Raw genomic sequence first — 17025 nt, forward strand, 5'->3', positions numbered from 1 at the left:
TGTTAAATGGCATCTCCCAGGCGCACTACGTCATCAAACCATGTGATGTTTGGTATTGCTGGATTCAGGAAGCTCTCGACTTTTCAAAAATAACATAGTTTTTCTTTTATTACCTCCGCCAAGGAGGTTATGTTTTTGCTGGCGTTGGTCTGTTTGTCTGCAAAATAACTTGAAAAGTTCTGAACGGATTTTGATGAAATTTTCAGGAAAGGTTGATAATGGGACAAGGAACAGATGATAACATTTTGGTGGTGATCGGTTGAAGCGGAGTGGATAAAATCAGAAAATGGAGGGAAATCCGAGCTGCTTGGTGGAGGTCTGCGCTCTCCGAGTGCTCTAGTTTCTTATGGATTTTGCACCAGAGCAGCCTAAACACACAAAGTCCAAAATCGTGAAGAGTGGTGACAAGTCATGTCATGCTGTTTTTCGACGGGAAAAGTTACAGGATTATTCGCGATCTTATGCGGAGCTGTTAGCGAGGACTTAGCTGTTTTATTTTTCAAAAGGTAAGAGTCTCACTCCTACCACTATTTTTGGCTGAGATATACCGTCTAGAAAGTGGGATCATAACTTTCACGTTTCATATGGCTTTATTTGGTGATATTTTATGGTGTTTCTTTGTCATAAACAACATCAGCTATCATAATCACACCTGATTTCAATAAGGTACAATGTTTGAAGCTGGCTGAGTGTTGTTTGATCACTGATAGACTGTTTTGAAGCCGAGTGACTGACTTGTCTTTTGGGGCTCCCCTGGATCTTTTCATGAAAAAAAAACACTGTAGAATGGTCATACTTTTTGCAATCTTCTTCAAATCTGAAACGAGTGTTCACTGATAGTGTGCCTACAGCCCCACAGTGTCATTTACCTGCTCAGATGAAGCCACAGACAGTTATTCATCCTTAAAAATATTTTTTATTTTATTTTAGGCAAAATCTTCAATTTCTTCAGAGGCCCATTATTCTGTCTCTGTATCACCTAGAGTGTTTCTGACACTTTCATGAGGAACTTCAGGGAGTTTTCTTTCTGGCAAGACTTCATGCATGCATGTAGTCACAGCGGTTCAGAAGCTACAGTCATTTTAATTTGGGTAAGTCATTTTAGACGTTTTTGCTACAAAATGGGGGTGGAGTACTTAAATATACAAATCAATGGAAGTGACGGACTGTGACAAATGTGACAAATTGATTGATTGATTAATTGATTGACTGACTGATAGAAATCTAAAGCTTGCCATATCTGTATATTGGACAATTGCTGTTTAAGGGAGGAGTTTAGCAAACAGTCTCAGACCAGTATATTACACTCTTTCTGTTGATGAGATACAAAGAGTGTATTTATTTGATGATGAAACTCATAAAATTTTGAACAAACTATGTATCTGTGCTGAACCTCCACTGCTGAGAGTGTAAAAATAAAACTTCAGAGAGATTCATCAAAGCAGTCTGACGCTCCAAATGATGGCCTGAATGCACTTTTGACCGCAGCTGGTGCGTCTGAAATAGCCGGTGCTTCTAAAGCTGGTGCTCCTGTGGTTTTCAGGCTTCATTTACTGGACATGATGGAAGTTTCACATGTTGGAGCCCATTAACTGTAAATCGTGAATACTTAACATTAAAGCCGAATGTATTCCAAAGCATCCCATATGTTTTAGACTGGTTTCCTTGCCTCCCAGACTGCCAATGGTTTCAGTTCATTTCACAATGGTAATAAAATACTGAAAATTAGAAGGTTGGGGATTGGTAACCATGCAAGGTCATTAGTTCTGAGGAAGGACTGTTTTTCCACTCACTTGTAGGTAGAGCCTTTGTGGTACGAATGTGTCTGTAATGCAGAGTCTTAAAAAATGTCAAGGGCAGAGAGTTGGTCTGGTCGATTAATAGTTTTTTTTTTAAATTTCATATTTTCTGATTTAAATGATGCAATTGTAAATTTAAGACTTGAATGTTTTCATAAAGCTGCTTGCTTGAAACAGCCCTTAATATTTCAGAGCGTTTGGTTGCTGTTGTTAAATTTAAAAAGCTTTTTGCTTTGTAGAACATGTTTATTATGCCTCAAACCAAGGTAAAGTTACCCAGCCTTAACTCCATAAGCATGTTCCAGTGCTTGAGAGTAACTTTTTTTAATAACATTTATTTTTGTAAGCTGCCAGTTGCTGCCTGGAAGAAGGAAATCAATCCAGAGAGTCATTTCATGAAGCCTAGGTATACTGTCAGGGATTAGTGATGTACTCAATACTGAATCTCAGGAAAATCTCCTTGAGAAGCATTCCTATTCCGTTCTGAGAGTTGTAGTATGCCGCTCACATTCATACAACAAGTACACACAGAGAGAAGGACCAGTAGGTTCAAATGCAAATGTATAACTTCTAACATGCTGTAAATGTTAGGTCATTCGATGACCATCAGATGATCCAGTCTTTGAGCATTTACATTTTGGAGCTCAGTCATCAGAAGAAAATGTTGACATTGTACGTTTCTGCAAACCATGGATACGTCACATTTGTACATTTCATATGTATTATATCAATAGAGCTGCCCCTCAATAAGAATTTTCCTTGTAGACAAATACTCATCATTTACCACCATGCATATTTAATCTAACTCAGCTTGATTCCTTTAGCAAATGCAATAGATCAGGATGCTACAGCGTCTGACACTGTGCTACATTACAGAGAAATACAAACCGTACTCATGAACCTTCATTAATATAGGCCTATATTTTATCTACAAGTGCACGTCACACACTGAGCGAGCCGCCTGTTAATGACGCTGTCAGCAAAGCAGTAATGATTGTGCTACGTGGCTAATGGGCATGTAGCTACTTACATGTTTCAAATGATGCATCATGTTTGTAGTCGACCAATGAAGATGAGTTTACATATCACCTTGGGTTCGTCCTTCACCTTCTCAAAATGATCCCACACTTTGGATTTCCTGCCCGACATGTTATTAACTAGCCTGTGTGATAACCGCAGGTACCAGCCCTGGAAATTAATGTGACTCCTGTCTGACTGCTCAGTGTGGCCACTTCCTGTGTCTGTCCTTTCAAAGTAAATTCCCACATGGTCCAGTCATATAGGTTTGATTCAGCTCCCAATAGAGTTTTACGTTTGTTTGTTTGTTTGTTTTTTCTGCGACTAAGCGACCAATTGAACCTTGCCAACTAATGAACTTTCTGGTCGACTATAGTTTGGTTCACTATTAGGGGACAGACCTATAAATATCAACGTTTCTATGTAGTGTATGAGCTGACTTTGTCATCAGGAGGTGAGGAGGATAGAGTATGGTGTGGCACCTAAGTTAAACCCCTGCCAAGCTGTAGACCACTGTTTGATACCAACAAACAACAAAACCAGTTGTTGCGTTTTCAGCGGCTTTTTAGTCACCAAATGTGGGTGTTTTTTAGCAACCCATTATTTTGTTTCCCACTGGATAGTGCCATGAAAAGTGGTTCGTTTTTTACCAAGACATTGCTGGGTTTCCAGTGGGGATTGTGCCACCAGATACTGTAAGCCAAAACATTTTTATTTTCCTAACTATGACCAAGTGGTTTTTGTGCCTACTCCTAACCACATGTTAACTGCTTAAAGTTTCGATGTATCAGCTACATAATAATGTACAAATGTAACATATCTGTGGTTAGCAGAAACATACAATGCCAACATTTATTGTGGCGACTGGATTGCATTTTGTTTGCTCTGCTTTAAGCTTCAAAGTGCTGATGTTTCCCATCATGTCTCCCACACAGATAACGCCACACTTTGTTCGGATTACTCACTGCTGAATCTTCATACAGGCTGCAAACTAACAAACACTCCTGTATAAACATCTATTCAATTATGTTTTAATCCTAATAATGCAAATGTCTCCGCACTCTGGACAACGGCATCCAATAAATGACTTAAATGCTAATTTATCTCTCAGTTTGATTATTCCCCTGTGGAATCATTTAGCTTTAAAAGGCTTACCATTAATGACGGGTGTAAAGACAGCCATGCCCTTGAAGTTGGGATCACTCACTGTCTTGTCCAGTATAAGGCCTCCAAAACTGGAAAACACAAACGCAGAGGGAATCAGAACCGCATGCAGTCACTGCCAGGGTTTTCCAGCCTGATGTCAGGAGGGAAAAAAGCCTTTCAAAAGAATGATAATCCTGTTTTCAGCTATTTAATTAGCAGTTCAGAGGCCTGACTTTTTTTTCTCATTAAGCATCTACTATATAACCTGCTCAGATCATTTAAATGATCTAATTACACACTGCAGGATAAAAAATTGATTAGGTTTTTATATGGTTTTTACATCACCATTTAGTTTTATAGTGCTCAAATGTCTTATTTCTAATGACCTGTTCTATTTCAATAGTTCACTTTACACATAAGTTATAATTGACTTAACGCAATTATGTATAAATCAGTGATTAAATAAATTAATGAAAAGTTTATACCTGCTAATGGACATGGCTACTATGACAGGCTGCCACCCTGAGCGGAGAACCTCCCTGATCTGAGGGCTCTGTCGGGCCACCACCACCCACAGTGGGATCAGAGCCAGGAAGATCAGACACACCAGGGGGGACAGGTACCATATATCTGTGGGACAGGAGCAGACACACTCTTACAACTTACTGATACCAAAAATGCATATTTATAAAAGTCAGCTATACTTTCAGAGAAGTCATGAATTATACAATAATGAGTACCACTACAACACTTAACTTAACAAAAAGTTACCCTTTGGCCACCTACTATTGCCTGTAGGTGCACCCCTTTGGCCACTAAGTTTAATCAGGTCGTTTTTAAGATTAAGAATGTGTCTCTTAATGAGATTACACATTTAAATAAAGGTACAGTTAATAAAAGAAAAGAAATCTCCGTACTGTGAGTCTTCACAGTGAAAAGCTACAGTTCCGCTAACATCCTGATTCATCTATGTCTTTTAGTTGGCGGAGTTGGTGATATGGCTCTAGAATAATATGATATTTCAGGGTATTTTTGCGATAATGATATTCTTGACAATATGATTAATTAGTATAAAGATATTTCGATATTGACTAGTCCATACCCACTGAGTGCACAGTTGCCCACGTACAGTTTCACATGGTGTGTGTTTGGGATACAGGTCATAGGAAATTGCAGATTAAATAGTCAACTGAACCCATTAAGAAGAGCAATGTATTCAGACAGTGTTTTTGTGAAATTGAGAGTACGCTTGCTTCATTGAAAGTACAGTAGTACCATTGCCAATAGTGGGAAAATGTTTGAGGTGGATACATATATCAACGCGCATGCTCAGTAACTTGTTGGGTGAATGCATTGACTTTGTAAAAGAATATACTAACAATAGTGTTATTTTTGGAAAAAGTAGCCTCGTCACCTTCTACCTATGCCAATCCTCAATGCCTATGTGCAGTTTCACATAGATCGACCACATCAGTGAGTAGAAAAACGTGGGACAGACACATCCACAGACGGACAGAGTTTTCAACATTATATAGTAAGATTTAAGATCTTAGAATTGCAACATAATAAGTGATATAGTTTTACATGTCAGCCTGACAGTTAACCTTCAAATATTCAGTAAAAACTACACAAAAATTATCTTTCATGGCTTTAGTTTGTAAACAACAAACTCTGAGTTACTGTAAACAACAGTAACTCAGAGTGAGTTCAGATTATGTATACAACATTATTAGTTCATCAAAATAAAATCTACCACAAATTACACATTTAACAGCTCCCAAACACAATAAATGCATCCTGGGATCTTTATATATAAATCAACAGGTGATTTCCTTTACCAAAATCCTAAATGACTGAGTTGGGATTTTTTTCCCACCTGGAATCATCACACTGTAACCTGTCACAGGCTGTTATGCTACGATAACTATTACACATTCACATATATGTAGTGTTTTGTCGAGCTGCGAGCGTCACATAGGTTTACATTACTGAAGGTTTATGACAAAACGACTTGACGACACCGACTCCTGTGTGCATACGCTGAGAGAGGAGACGGAGAGACCCTGTGCTGCTGCCAGAGGAGCCGCTGAATGAGTTCCCTCTGAGCAGTAACTCGCAAAAAGTGAGAAGTCCGGGGCTGTTCATGAAACATTTAGGACGCCACAATTTATTCCACACTACCGGAGCTGCTCCTCTCTTTGTAACCTCTGCCGAATCGCTAATAATTTCCCTTTTAGTCATGCTTGTTGTTGCCGTGGGTAACAGTATGATGTCAACAAGTTGAAATATTGCGAATATCACAATAGGAATTTTTCATATCATATTAAAAATCATACCAGTATTATCAATGAATGATATGATATGGCACAACAGTATTTAACAGTAGTTAAAATTAACTTGCAGTACTGAGAATACATGATAAATCTTACACACACACACACACACACACACTTGACGAGTTGTCTGAAAAATAAACCTGACTTTTGCTGCCACCTTGTGTTCTGGTTATCACATTGTGTATTGGTCCAAGTGTTCCCTCTCATTTAACTTTACTACAAAACAAAGACATTCACTCGTTCCTCTTGTTGGGAGAAAATGTATAAATGCAGATGTAAGCTGCTCCTCTGACTCCAGACAAGTGTGACTCAGGGTCATATATCAGAGCCTGAGGTTTGGCTCATCTTCCCTCATGACTCCATGTTACTGTATCTCCTCACCTATATATTCATAGAGTGTGCTGCTGACCCCAGCCAGCAGGGACAGGGTGATCAAATCACCCAGACTGGCAGCAATGGGGGTGGCCACGTTGTCAGGGTTGATCCCCACCTTCCTGGAGCCGATGATCACTCCAATCATCACCAAGCCTACGGGGGAGAAAAGAGTTGAGAGTGAAGACGGAAAGAAACAGAAGGGAGAGATGAGTTATTGTAAAAGAACAGGAGCAGAAAAAAGGGTGATGGAGAAAAAGAGCAAACTGTAATCATTTTCAACCAAGGAGAACAAAAAGGCAAAGTGTATAAAGAGAGAAATAATTGAGTGTGTTCTGAGGGAGGGCTTTTATCCCAGTTACAAGACAACACAACGCTGACGAAAGCTTTCAGCAGGAACATGCTGGTTTTTCTCGATCAGAAAAGACAATTTTCAGACAGAGGAGAAAATAGGGGAGAAACAATAAGACTTACACAAGCAGCGTTTAGAGCTGAGCAAAGTAAAAAATGCAAGAAAACGGGTTCATAGAGAGATATCAAAAATGACAGAGTAAGGAGAGGAAGGTTTGACGAGGTTACTCCCCACTGAGACATGACTCAAGTCATTAGCAATAAAACGAACCAGGGAAAGCTGACTCCCCTCACTCATCAGGACCGCTAAACACTAGAACATTTATGGAGAGGATAAATTATGGATAATGCAGTAATTACATGAGGGGAAGGGTGGCACGGGGATAGGTGCACCTGCTGCTGGCTGTTAATCCTGCTGGGTCAGTGTGCTGAGCTGACTGACTGATAGTGTTTAACAGTGTGTGTAAAAAAGACACGAACAGGAGCTACACGTAGCATTTACTGACTATGGAAGAAACAGTTTGACATTTTGGAAGACACATTCATTTGCTCTCTTGCTGAGAGTTAGATGAGCAGACTGTTGCTTCGTGAGAGTGGTGTCAATCTCATCAATGGCTTGCATTTAAAGGATGTTTTATCTACAGGACACGATTTAAGGACTGTCCAACAAACAGAGCAGCTATAGAGGAGGATAAAAGTGATTCAGTTGCCTTTGCCTTCACATATAGAGCAGCTGGATAATCTCACACCTCGCCTTATAAAATACAGAAGCTGTGAATATACACTCACCGGCCAGTTTGTAAGGTACACCTGTTCAACTACTCACACATATAGCTAATCAGCCAATCACGTGGCACCAACTCAATACATTTAGGCATGTAGACATGGTCAAAACAACCTGCTGAAGTTCAAACTGAGCATCAGAATGGGGAAGAAAGGTGATTTAAGTGACTTTGAACATGACATGGTTGTTGGTGCCAGACAGGCTGGTCTGAGTATTTCAGAAACTGCTGATCTATTGGGATTTTCACACACAGCCATCTCTAGGGTTTACAGAGGATGGTCCGAGAAAGAGAAAATATCCAGTGAGCGGCAGTTCTCTGGGTGAAAATGCCTTGTTGGTGCCAAAGGTCAGAGGAGAATGGCCGGACTGATTCAAGATGATAGAAAGGCAACACTAACCAGTCGTTACAACCAAGGTCTGCAGAAGACCATCTCTGAATGGACAATACGTGGAACCTTGAAGCAGATGGGCTACAGTAGCAGAAGACCACACCAGGATGCCACTCCTGTCAGCTAAGAACAGGAAACTGAGGCTACAATTCACACAGGCTCACCAAAACTGGACAATAGAAGATTGGAAAAATGTTGCCTGGTCTGATGAGTCTGGATTTCTGCTGCGACATTCAGATGGTAGGGTCAGAATTTGGCATAAACAACATGAAAGCATGGATCCATCCTGCCTTGTATCAACGGTTCAGGCTGGTGATGGTGGTGTAATGGTGTGAGGGATATTTTGTTCGCACACTTTGGGCCCCTTAGTATCAACTGAGCATCAACCAATTGACCGTGATCCCTTTATGACCACAGTGTACCCATCTTCTGATGGTTACCTCCAGCAGGATAACGCACCATGTCACAAAGCTCAAATCATCTGAAACTATGGCCTCCACAGTCCACAAAGCACCTTTGGGATATGGTGGAACAGGAGATTCGCATCATGGATGTGCAGCCGACAAATCTGCAGCAGCTGTGTGATGCTATCATGTCGATATGGACCAAAATCTCTGAGGAATGTTTCCAGCACCTTGTTGAATCTGTGCCACCAAGAATTAAGGCAGTTCTGAAGGCAAAAGGGGTCCAACCTGGTACTAGCTAGGTGTACCTAATGAAATGGTCCGTGAGTGTATACACCAATCTCGGTTGTTTCTGAGCACCCTGCCACCTGTTTGTTTGCCAACCATTTTCTGCCATGTGTGTGCTGCAATGCTGCCCCTGGATCATCACTGCATCATTACACACATTTTTTTTCTCTGTGTAGTTTCTGATGAACTCAGAACATGAATAATACCTGTTCATAGCAGGGTCACTACTATAGTATATTGTAATTGCTTTGGCTCACTTTCAAGTTTAAATGTAAAACTAGAATTATTGCCTTGTGGCTGTACGCCTCTGCCAAACAGTCAACTTGCAGTTTACATCCATGCCTGTCCAGACTCATATAGTATTATGTAGTGAAGACTCTGAAGGAAATAAATGGAAGCATTATGTGTATTTTTGGTGCAATGTGAATGTGTCTTTATCTTCTAATAAAGCTTTCTGCATGATGTATTACCTAATTTGATACAGGTTTTAATTCTATGTGCTATGTGGAATGTTTGTAGCCAAATTTTGGAGTGTTGCATTTCACAAACTAAAACTTGGTTGTGAAAATTGAGCCAAAACAATCAAAATACTGCAGCAGACTGATTCAACTTCAAAACAATGAAAGCCTCCTTTGTTACTGACCTAAGGAGAGAGCAGCTAAAAAGGCAGTGGTGATGCTGCTCGCACAGAGAACAGCTGCCTGGTCCAGTTCGACACCCCCTCTAGAAAATGACCCTAAGCACACGGCTGCCAATGCGGCGAGGAAGCCCACCACTGTCGCCTGAACCTGCAGAAAAGGAGGAAACCAGATATTATTCAAGGATTCGACTGGAGTACAACAATGAACATGACACACAGTGCAGTGACATTTAGATGGGGCTACAACTAGCAGACATTTTTATTATAGGTCAAACTGCTGAATATCTTCTTAACTAAACAGATAATCATTTGGTGTGTAGAACATCCAAAATTCAACTACAGGGTTCCACATGCACCTAAAGAAATCATCTCAATGGTTATTGTGATTCCTCTTTTGCCTAAACTGGTGACCACAGTAACCTATGTGGGTATATGGTGAGTATGTTACCTGTATCAGTGCCAGGTTGCTGCACACCATGGTCCATTGTCTATCAGGGTCATCCATTTGGCCTGTGTTGGCCTACAAACATGGAGATACATCCAGTCACTTTAATGAGAATGTGAGGGAAAAGGCAATTCAATCATTTAAGTTTTTTTTTGACAAAATTAAGTATTACAATTACACGTCAGTGTGTGGATTAATATAGGCCGTTTTTGTTTTTCCTTATTCCAGAGAGGCAGACAAGTAAACAACAGGGAATGGGATTTTGTTGTCATCAGCAGCGGGTCGGCCATTTTAACAGGATAAGGGGAAGATTGCCACCCCCTGGCTGTTTATTGACACCAAATTAAGTATATATGGTGTAAAGTCAGACCCAAATACAGGCTAATACTATGTGTTTAATTCTGCTAGATACTGGCAGATTAATTATGCATGATTAGCCGAGGTTTTGTTAGCATTCGGTTAGCATAACATTAGCTAGCTTATCTTGTGATTGTTCTGATGATTGTGTGGTTGTAATTAGGCTTGTAAATCTGAAGGTCTGTACCCCTCCGTCTGTAAATTGGACACAGGCCTCTAAAGACTTAAAGTTTATGACTTGCTGACAGGGGCAGGCGCCAACGGCAAACACTGGACAGGTATCAGGGATGTCAATGGTTGGCAAGCTATCAAAGTCTGTAAGGATTTATATCATCATTATTATATTATAACATCAGTTTTCAAATATTTCATTCTTTCACCTATGTTGAGAGCTTCTCTATATATTGGCTGCATGTACTAATATAGACATTGATTTGATTAGACCTACAGCTACCAAAGCTGCACTTATCCTTATAAGATGGCAGCGCTGCACCAGAATGCTCCATGATTCTCATTCTCTTTAAGTCTAAGTTAGGAGTAAATGAGTAAATAACCAATTGGGTCCCACTGAAACTCGATCAGGTAAAGGGTTTTTCATTTTACTTTTTGTTTTTTACAAACTGGGTTTTTTAATGTGAATTATAGTGTAATGTTTCTATTTTCAAGGGTTACCAGTGGAATTGGAAACCTTCTGGGGTACAAGGGAAGAAGTGCAAGAAATAGGGCAGTAGATATTTGTATCTGTGAGGGACCTTGTAACAAATGACACAGTAAGTGCTTTTTTTATTTACCTAGTTCACATTAAATAATTACAGGATACGGGCATATTTAGCCTATGTGTCATTTTACAATGGCAAACTACAAATATTACAAATTTTTAAAACATACCCATAACTATTTTATAGCTATATTTGTAAATATTTAATTCTACAGCAACATGCAACATATCAACAAGTACTCCAGTATAAGCACAATTACCTCATTTTACTAATTTGTCCTGTCTTGCCACAGTAATGAAATCACTATACCCTATATTTATCAAGTAGGCACTATAAAATACAAAAATACAACAGATTTTTAAGTTGCTCTGAAACACAAAGTTGTTTTACCCTAACCTCCTGATTTCATCCCTTGTACCTACATACAGTATCAGTTGGATATAGGAACCCAGTGAATATATTTTTGATACCCTACATGTAAAACATGATTATAGTGTAAAAAGCTGTCTTGTGTTTCTTGCCTTTTCGTTTCGTTTCTTGTCTGTAAAATGTCATCATCATTACAGTAAGCACTACGAGAACTGTGAAAATGAGACCCAGGTTGTAAACAACTGCAATAGTGCTGTGCCATCTGCACAGGACCAACTACTAAAACAAGGTCTAATATCATTCTGAATAATTTAGCATGTTGCATTACATGATAATGCCTAATTGTACTTCAAGAAACCATTAAGAGTTGACTCAGATTAGTCCACTATGCATGCACTCTGCTTGTAGCAATATAACCTACAAAGTGCACCTACTTTCAGCTCAGACTGAGCTGAGAGACAAACACACCATATTGTTTTCATATGATTACTCTGAGTGTGATTTTGTACTGAATCAGTTGTGCATGAGAAGTTGTATGGTGGTGAGACTGACTTGTAGGGAGTAGTCACAGTGATCTCTAAAATAATAATATATATGTAGCCTATAGGGCCTGAAGAAAGTTCAAGTTCTGAATCAAAACTCATACTGCATGAGGACTTAAAATATTTAACACCTAGCCCGTCTTACAGCAGTGGAGAGGCGAGCAGCCAGGGTCATCTCCAGGTTTCCTTTGAGTCCAACCAGTGCAGGCACAAGGATGAACACCTCAGTTATCACCTTGAACACCTCCCAGTGCTGAAACACAGACATTGAAAATTAAATCTTACAAATCTTACTCACTTACAAAGTATTGCATACAAATAAACACTCACAAAATTACAGTTCTAAAAAAACCCAACACCCCCCCCCCCATTAAAAACCCATGAATGTCATCTTCACCTCCACAGATGGGCCCTCTGGATCTTGTCCCTTATGCTGTTAAATAAGCACATCACATATTCTAGACTAACCCAGTAGCCTACTTTTCCTGTTTCCATGTCTCTGAGCATCATCTGACGCCACGCCATACTGCAGAGGTTCAGTGGGTTTAGAAGACGTACAGTTCACAGAGTCTGCCTCATATTTTCTGACTACAACTCCAGTTGGCAGGTCCAAGACGGTTTAGATCTTTAAATAGATGCACATATAAAAGAACAGCACAGCTGCCAAGAGCAGAGTGATGTGGAGCAGGGGCAGGCGGGGAGGGAGGGAATTAAAGATGAGAGGAGAAACTGACGGAGCAGGCCGGAAATGGAGGAAGGAAATACGAAAAAAGAAGGAAAAAGTGTCAGATATGAAGTTTTGCTATCAAAACATGTCTCAGGGGAAAGTAATGTCCTGGAAGCACAAATATCATCAGTGATTCACTTCGACTTAAATGGGCGTAATGAATTATGAAATATTTTGCAGGTGGTGCAATGACAGAAACCGACCCACACAAAAACATACTTGAATATTTAGTTTCATATAAACACAGGTCACTAACCACGGCCAGCTTTTCTAAAAGGCAGCACACAGTAACTAGACATGATCAATTATTTGTAGGGTTAGTGTGCAAACTTTGTACTCACTGGCCAGTGAGCCTGTGCACACTGTAGAATCCAAAACACATACAGTGCTTAGTTTTTTCAGCCAATGTGTCCTTGTATGAACTTGACCTTATTAATCTGCAGCAGGTAGCCTTTAGAGTAAAGAAACAGTAGAGCAGCTGAAGCCAGATACCAGAAACCAATTTAAAATGACATTAGTAAACTCACTGCAGGGCTACCAAATATTAACGGGAGCTGTAGAGGATACACATTTATCTTAGTCCCTCCTCAATATTGCTATGTTGCCATCGGAACAATTAACGCACATTTAATCAATCCTATGTATTCTTCGCAACCTTGCAATGTTATCTAATCACTGCAACTTTTCGGCAAATTTGACCAATCATCCTAGTCTGCTGCATGTCACCAAACTTATTTTTGTGTTTCTGGTTGTGAATATACATGCATGTGCAACTTGAAAGTCTCACAATTACCAACAAAAAATTACTGCTAAAGGCGGTACGAGGCAATTTGTTGACGATCTGCACAAAAGCAGGGTGAAGTGTTCTACACTGTGTGCAACATGATGTTGGAACACAAAGGAAAGTCATCAATGGACAATCACTTTTCTACTGCAAACCACACATGGAGAATGGCTGAAACCTGTGGACAACAAAAACACCATGACAGAAGCTGTAGCAGCCACATCTGTTGCATGTGCTGAAAGAATCAAGCTCAGTTAGATTACATATGCGTAGTTAGCAGTAACGACAGTGTTGTATAAATCACAATGTCATAACAGAGCAATTTTAATCTCACTGGAACCAGTTGCCTTTAATTTTAAAGAATTATACAAAAAAAACCTGTGACTATTTTTGCTTTTTTTCACTGGCTGCAGCAATTTCATTGCATAACTAGAATTACTGCTTTGCAGTTGTACGCCACCGCGAGCCAGTCAAGTTTACAATGATGTCTGCGCCGAAAAACATGGATGCTTCACACACATCTTCTACCCAGCAGCATCATTATATCCTATTCGACATTTATGTGAAATTTTGTCACAATTAGCATATGAATTCTTGCGTTATGGCCAAAAATATGATTTGTGAGGTCACAGTGTCCTTTGCCTTTCACCTTTTACTACCAAATTCTAATCCATTCATTCTTGAGTCCAAGTGGACATTTGTGCCAAATTTGAGAAAGCTCTCTCAAGGCCGTCTTGAGTTATTGCATTCATGAGAGTTAGACGGATGCAAGGTCACAGTGACATTCGACCACCAAATTCTGTGAAGTCAATGTTTGTGCCAAATTTAGAGAAATTACCTCCGCATGTTTTTGAGATATTGATTTCACCAGATTGAGTTGGATGCAAGGTCTTAACCTTTGACCAACAAAATGTAATCAGTTCATCAATGAGTGCAAGTGAACATTTGTGCCAAATTTGAAAAAACCTTAAAGTGTTCTTGAAATATCGCGTTCACAAGAATGAGAGAGAGATGAGGTTAACGTGAACCTAACCTTTGATATATGACCACAAAAATCTAAATCAGTGCATCTTCAGTCCAAGTGGACATCTGTGCCAAATTTGAGAAAGCTCCCTCAAGGCCATCTTGAGTTATTACATTCATGAGAGTGAGACGGATGCAAGGTCACAGTGACAATCGACCACCAAATTCTCATCAGTTTATTGTTCAGTTCAAGTGAATTTTGGGCCAAATTTAGAGAAATTACCTCCAGGTGTTTTTGAGATATTGATTTCACCAGAATGAGTTGGATGCAAGGTCTTAACCTTTGACCAACAAAATTTAATCAGTTCATCAATGAGTGCAAGTGAATGTTTGTGCCAAATTTGAAAAAAACTTAAAGTGTTAAGAAAAGAAAAGAAATATCACGTTCACAAGAATGAGAGAAATGAGGCTAAAGTGAACCTAACTTTTGATGTATGACCACCAAAATCTAATCAGTGCACCTTCAGTCCAAGTGGACGTTTGTGCCAAATTTAAAATTTTGAAATGAACTTAAAATTCCCTCAAGGTGTTCTTGAGCTATGGCATTCACAAGAATTGGAGGAACGGACGGAGAATCCAAAAACATAATGCCTGGGGCAAAACACTGCGACATAGACTGCAATTTTTTAGAAAAGCTGTTGTGAACTTAGATATTTTAGGCTGCAACAATCCCCCAAAACAGGCCAGCAAAATCTTGAAGAGACATTCTCTACGAGAGTATGGATAGAACCCCCCAGGACATGTTTCATGTGTTCAGGAAGAAGGATCAAATAAACTCAGTTAGAAACTACACAGAGTGAGAGCAGCTAACCCGGAGGTGGTGTTAGGACTTTGGCTCCTTATACAGATGCCATACAGTGAAGCACAATGAAAGAAAAGCAAATGTACAGCTAAGTACATATACAGTACTAGTTAGCTAATCCATGATGCCATGTTCAAGAAGTGACAAAATGTATTTATCTAATGTTGTTTATATCACTTTTAATATTCCGATGAGCTCCTTCTTTACCAATTATCTATCATAATCTTGTGCTTTAGCCCCACCCACCAATGTTTTACCTAACCAATGAGATAATTTCTTCCACCTGAATTGTTTATATAACAGTAACTAGGGAGGAGAGGTGGTGAGTTTTTAAAGGGGCTCAACAAGGCTACAAGGCAGGACAGAAGGATGAATAAGAGAACAGTGAACGGTAGAGGTGTGCTTTTTTTGTGCGAGCATGAGTGTGTGCATCTATTTATACACATTCTTCTCAGGTTCTGGACTGATAGGTCTAGCTGACGGCTGTCGTGTTGGAAGGCTATCTTGGGACATGGCCCACTTCTGCTGTAATACTGCTGCTGCTGCTTCTGCTGCTTGTGTGTGATGGGCAAGAAGCCAAGAAAACTAAGAACCATGCTACTCTAGATCTCTCATGAGGGAAAAAAACCCTATGTTTATATCATTTGTAATGTTACTGTCATCATAATTACTGATATTAATACTTATCGTCACCAGACACATCTAAATGTGACATGAGAATGTGCACTTGGCTTAGGCTAACACAAATGTAAGAAACACTGCGAACAGCGTGGCTTTTTTATGCTTTTCTCTGTTATACAGAATCTCTGTTTCTTCTATGTGAGATATCAAAGTTTCTATACCCTCTCTCTGGCCTCTGTTCTTTCATCCCCGAACCACTTATTAAATTAACTGTCCACTTTTATCCCAAGGCTCCCCCACCCTCCCCACATCTAAATCTGATTTGGAAAGCTCAGAAAGGTGGATGTTACACAAGGTTCAATCTGTCGAGCAGAAAGCAGCATTGTCAACAGGAACTCAGAACTGGTAAAACTACAGTGCATGCAGTTGCTGCCTCTATCCAGCTGCATCTATCCATCCATTCATTTATCTGTTTGTTTGTAAGGGAACATTGCTCTCCATCTTCCCTCCATCTGTGCAATCATTCCAAAATGATTCAGTCCACCAGTTAAGCCATCAACCATTCTTTTCTCTCCACTAAGAAAAGCTGTCTGAAAAACTCACACGCAACCAAAGAGCTAGTCCAGTCGTAAAGAAGGTGGTGAGACTGACTGGCAAATATTCAATATTTAATAAAAGGCCAATGTCAGTCTGACCCTAATTTATACATGTGGATATGAAAACGATGCCAGCTGAGACCATTCTTACCCAGGCAGTCAATCTCTGCCTCTCACTCTACTGTCAATCCATTCTTGCCACATAAATGTCGCATTTAACTGTCTACAGCTGTCTGTTTACTGTCTGTGGTATAAAAAGTATTATGCTATGTTCACACTACGAGCAACAGCCAATCATGGCCAGCTGCTGTACATTGTCTCTGAATCTCTGCCGAAGTGTACAGCAGGCCAGAAGGTTTGTTTAGTTGATGCTGGTAATGCTAGCAGGCTGAACACTGTATTTAAGAATAATCAGCAGTATGTTAAGGCACTTTTTTTCATAGTGACAGGATCACAACCACCTCTCTATATTCAAAACAAATCATTTAAGTTGAGATTTCACATACCTCCTCAA

General features: G+C 39.8%; 1 protein-coding gene across 3 annotated transcripts in view; it reads right to left on the reverse strand.

Moving 5' to 3' along the window:
* LOC126402945 (solute carrier family 41 member 3-like) overlaps positions 1–17025 on the reverse strand; it is a 42104-nt gene that overhangs the window by 12040 nt on the left and 13039 nt on the right. For all 3 annotated transcript variants that reach the window (XM_050065310.1, XM_050065309.1, XM_050065311.1), the window contains 6 exons: positions 12104–12211; positions 9975–10046; positions 9530–9674; positions 6680–6826; positions 4448–4592; positions 3972–4051 (listed from right to left, as the gene is read on the reverse strand). In XM_050065310.1, the coding sequence (XP_049921267.1) occupies positions 3972–4051; positions 4448–4592; positions 6680–6826; positions 9530–9674; positions 9975–10046; positions 12104–12211 (697 nt within the window). The remainder of the gene's footprint in view (positions 1–3971; positions 4052–4447; positions 4593–6679; positions 6827–9529; positions 9675–9974; positions 10047–12103; positions 12212–17025) is intronic.

This window comes from Epinephelus moara, chromosome 16 (assembly GCF_006386435.1).
Source record: "Epinephelus moara isolate mb chromosome 16, YSFRI_EMoa_1.0, whole genome shotgun sequence".
NCBI lineage: Eukaryota > Metazoa > Chordata > Actinopteri > Perciformes > Serranidae > Epinephelus > Epinephelus moara.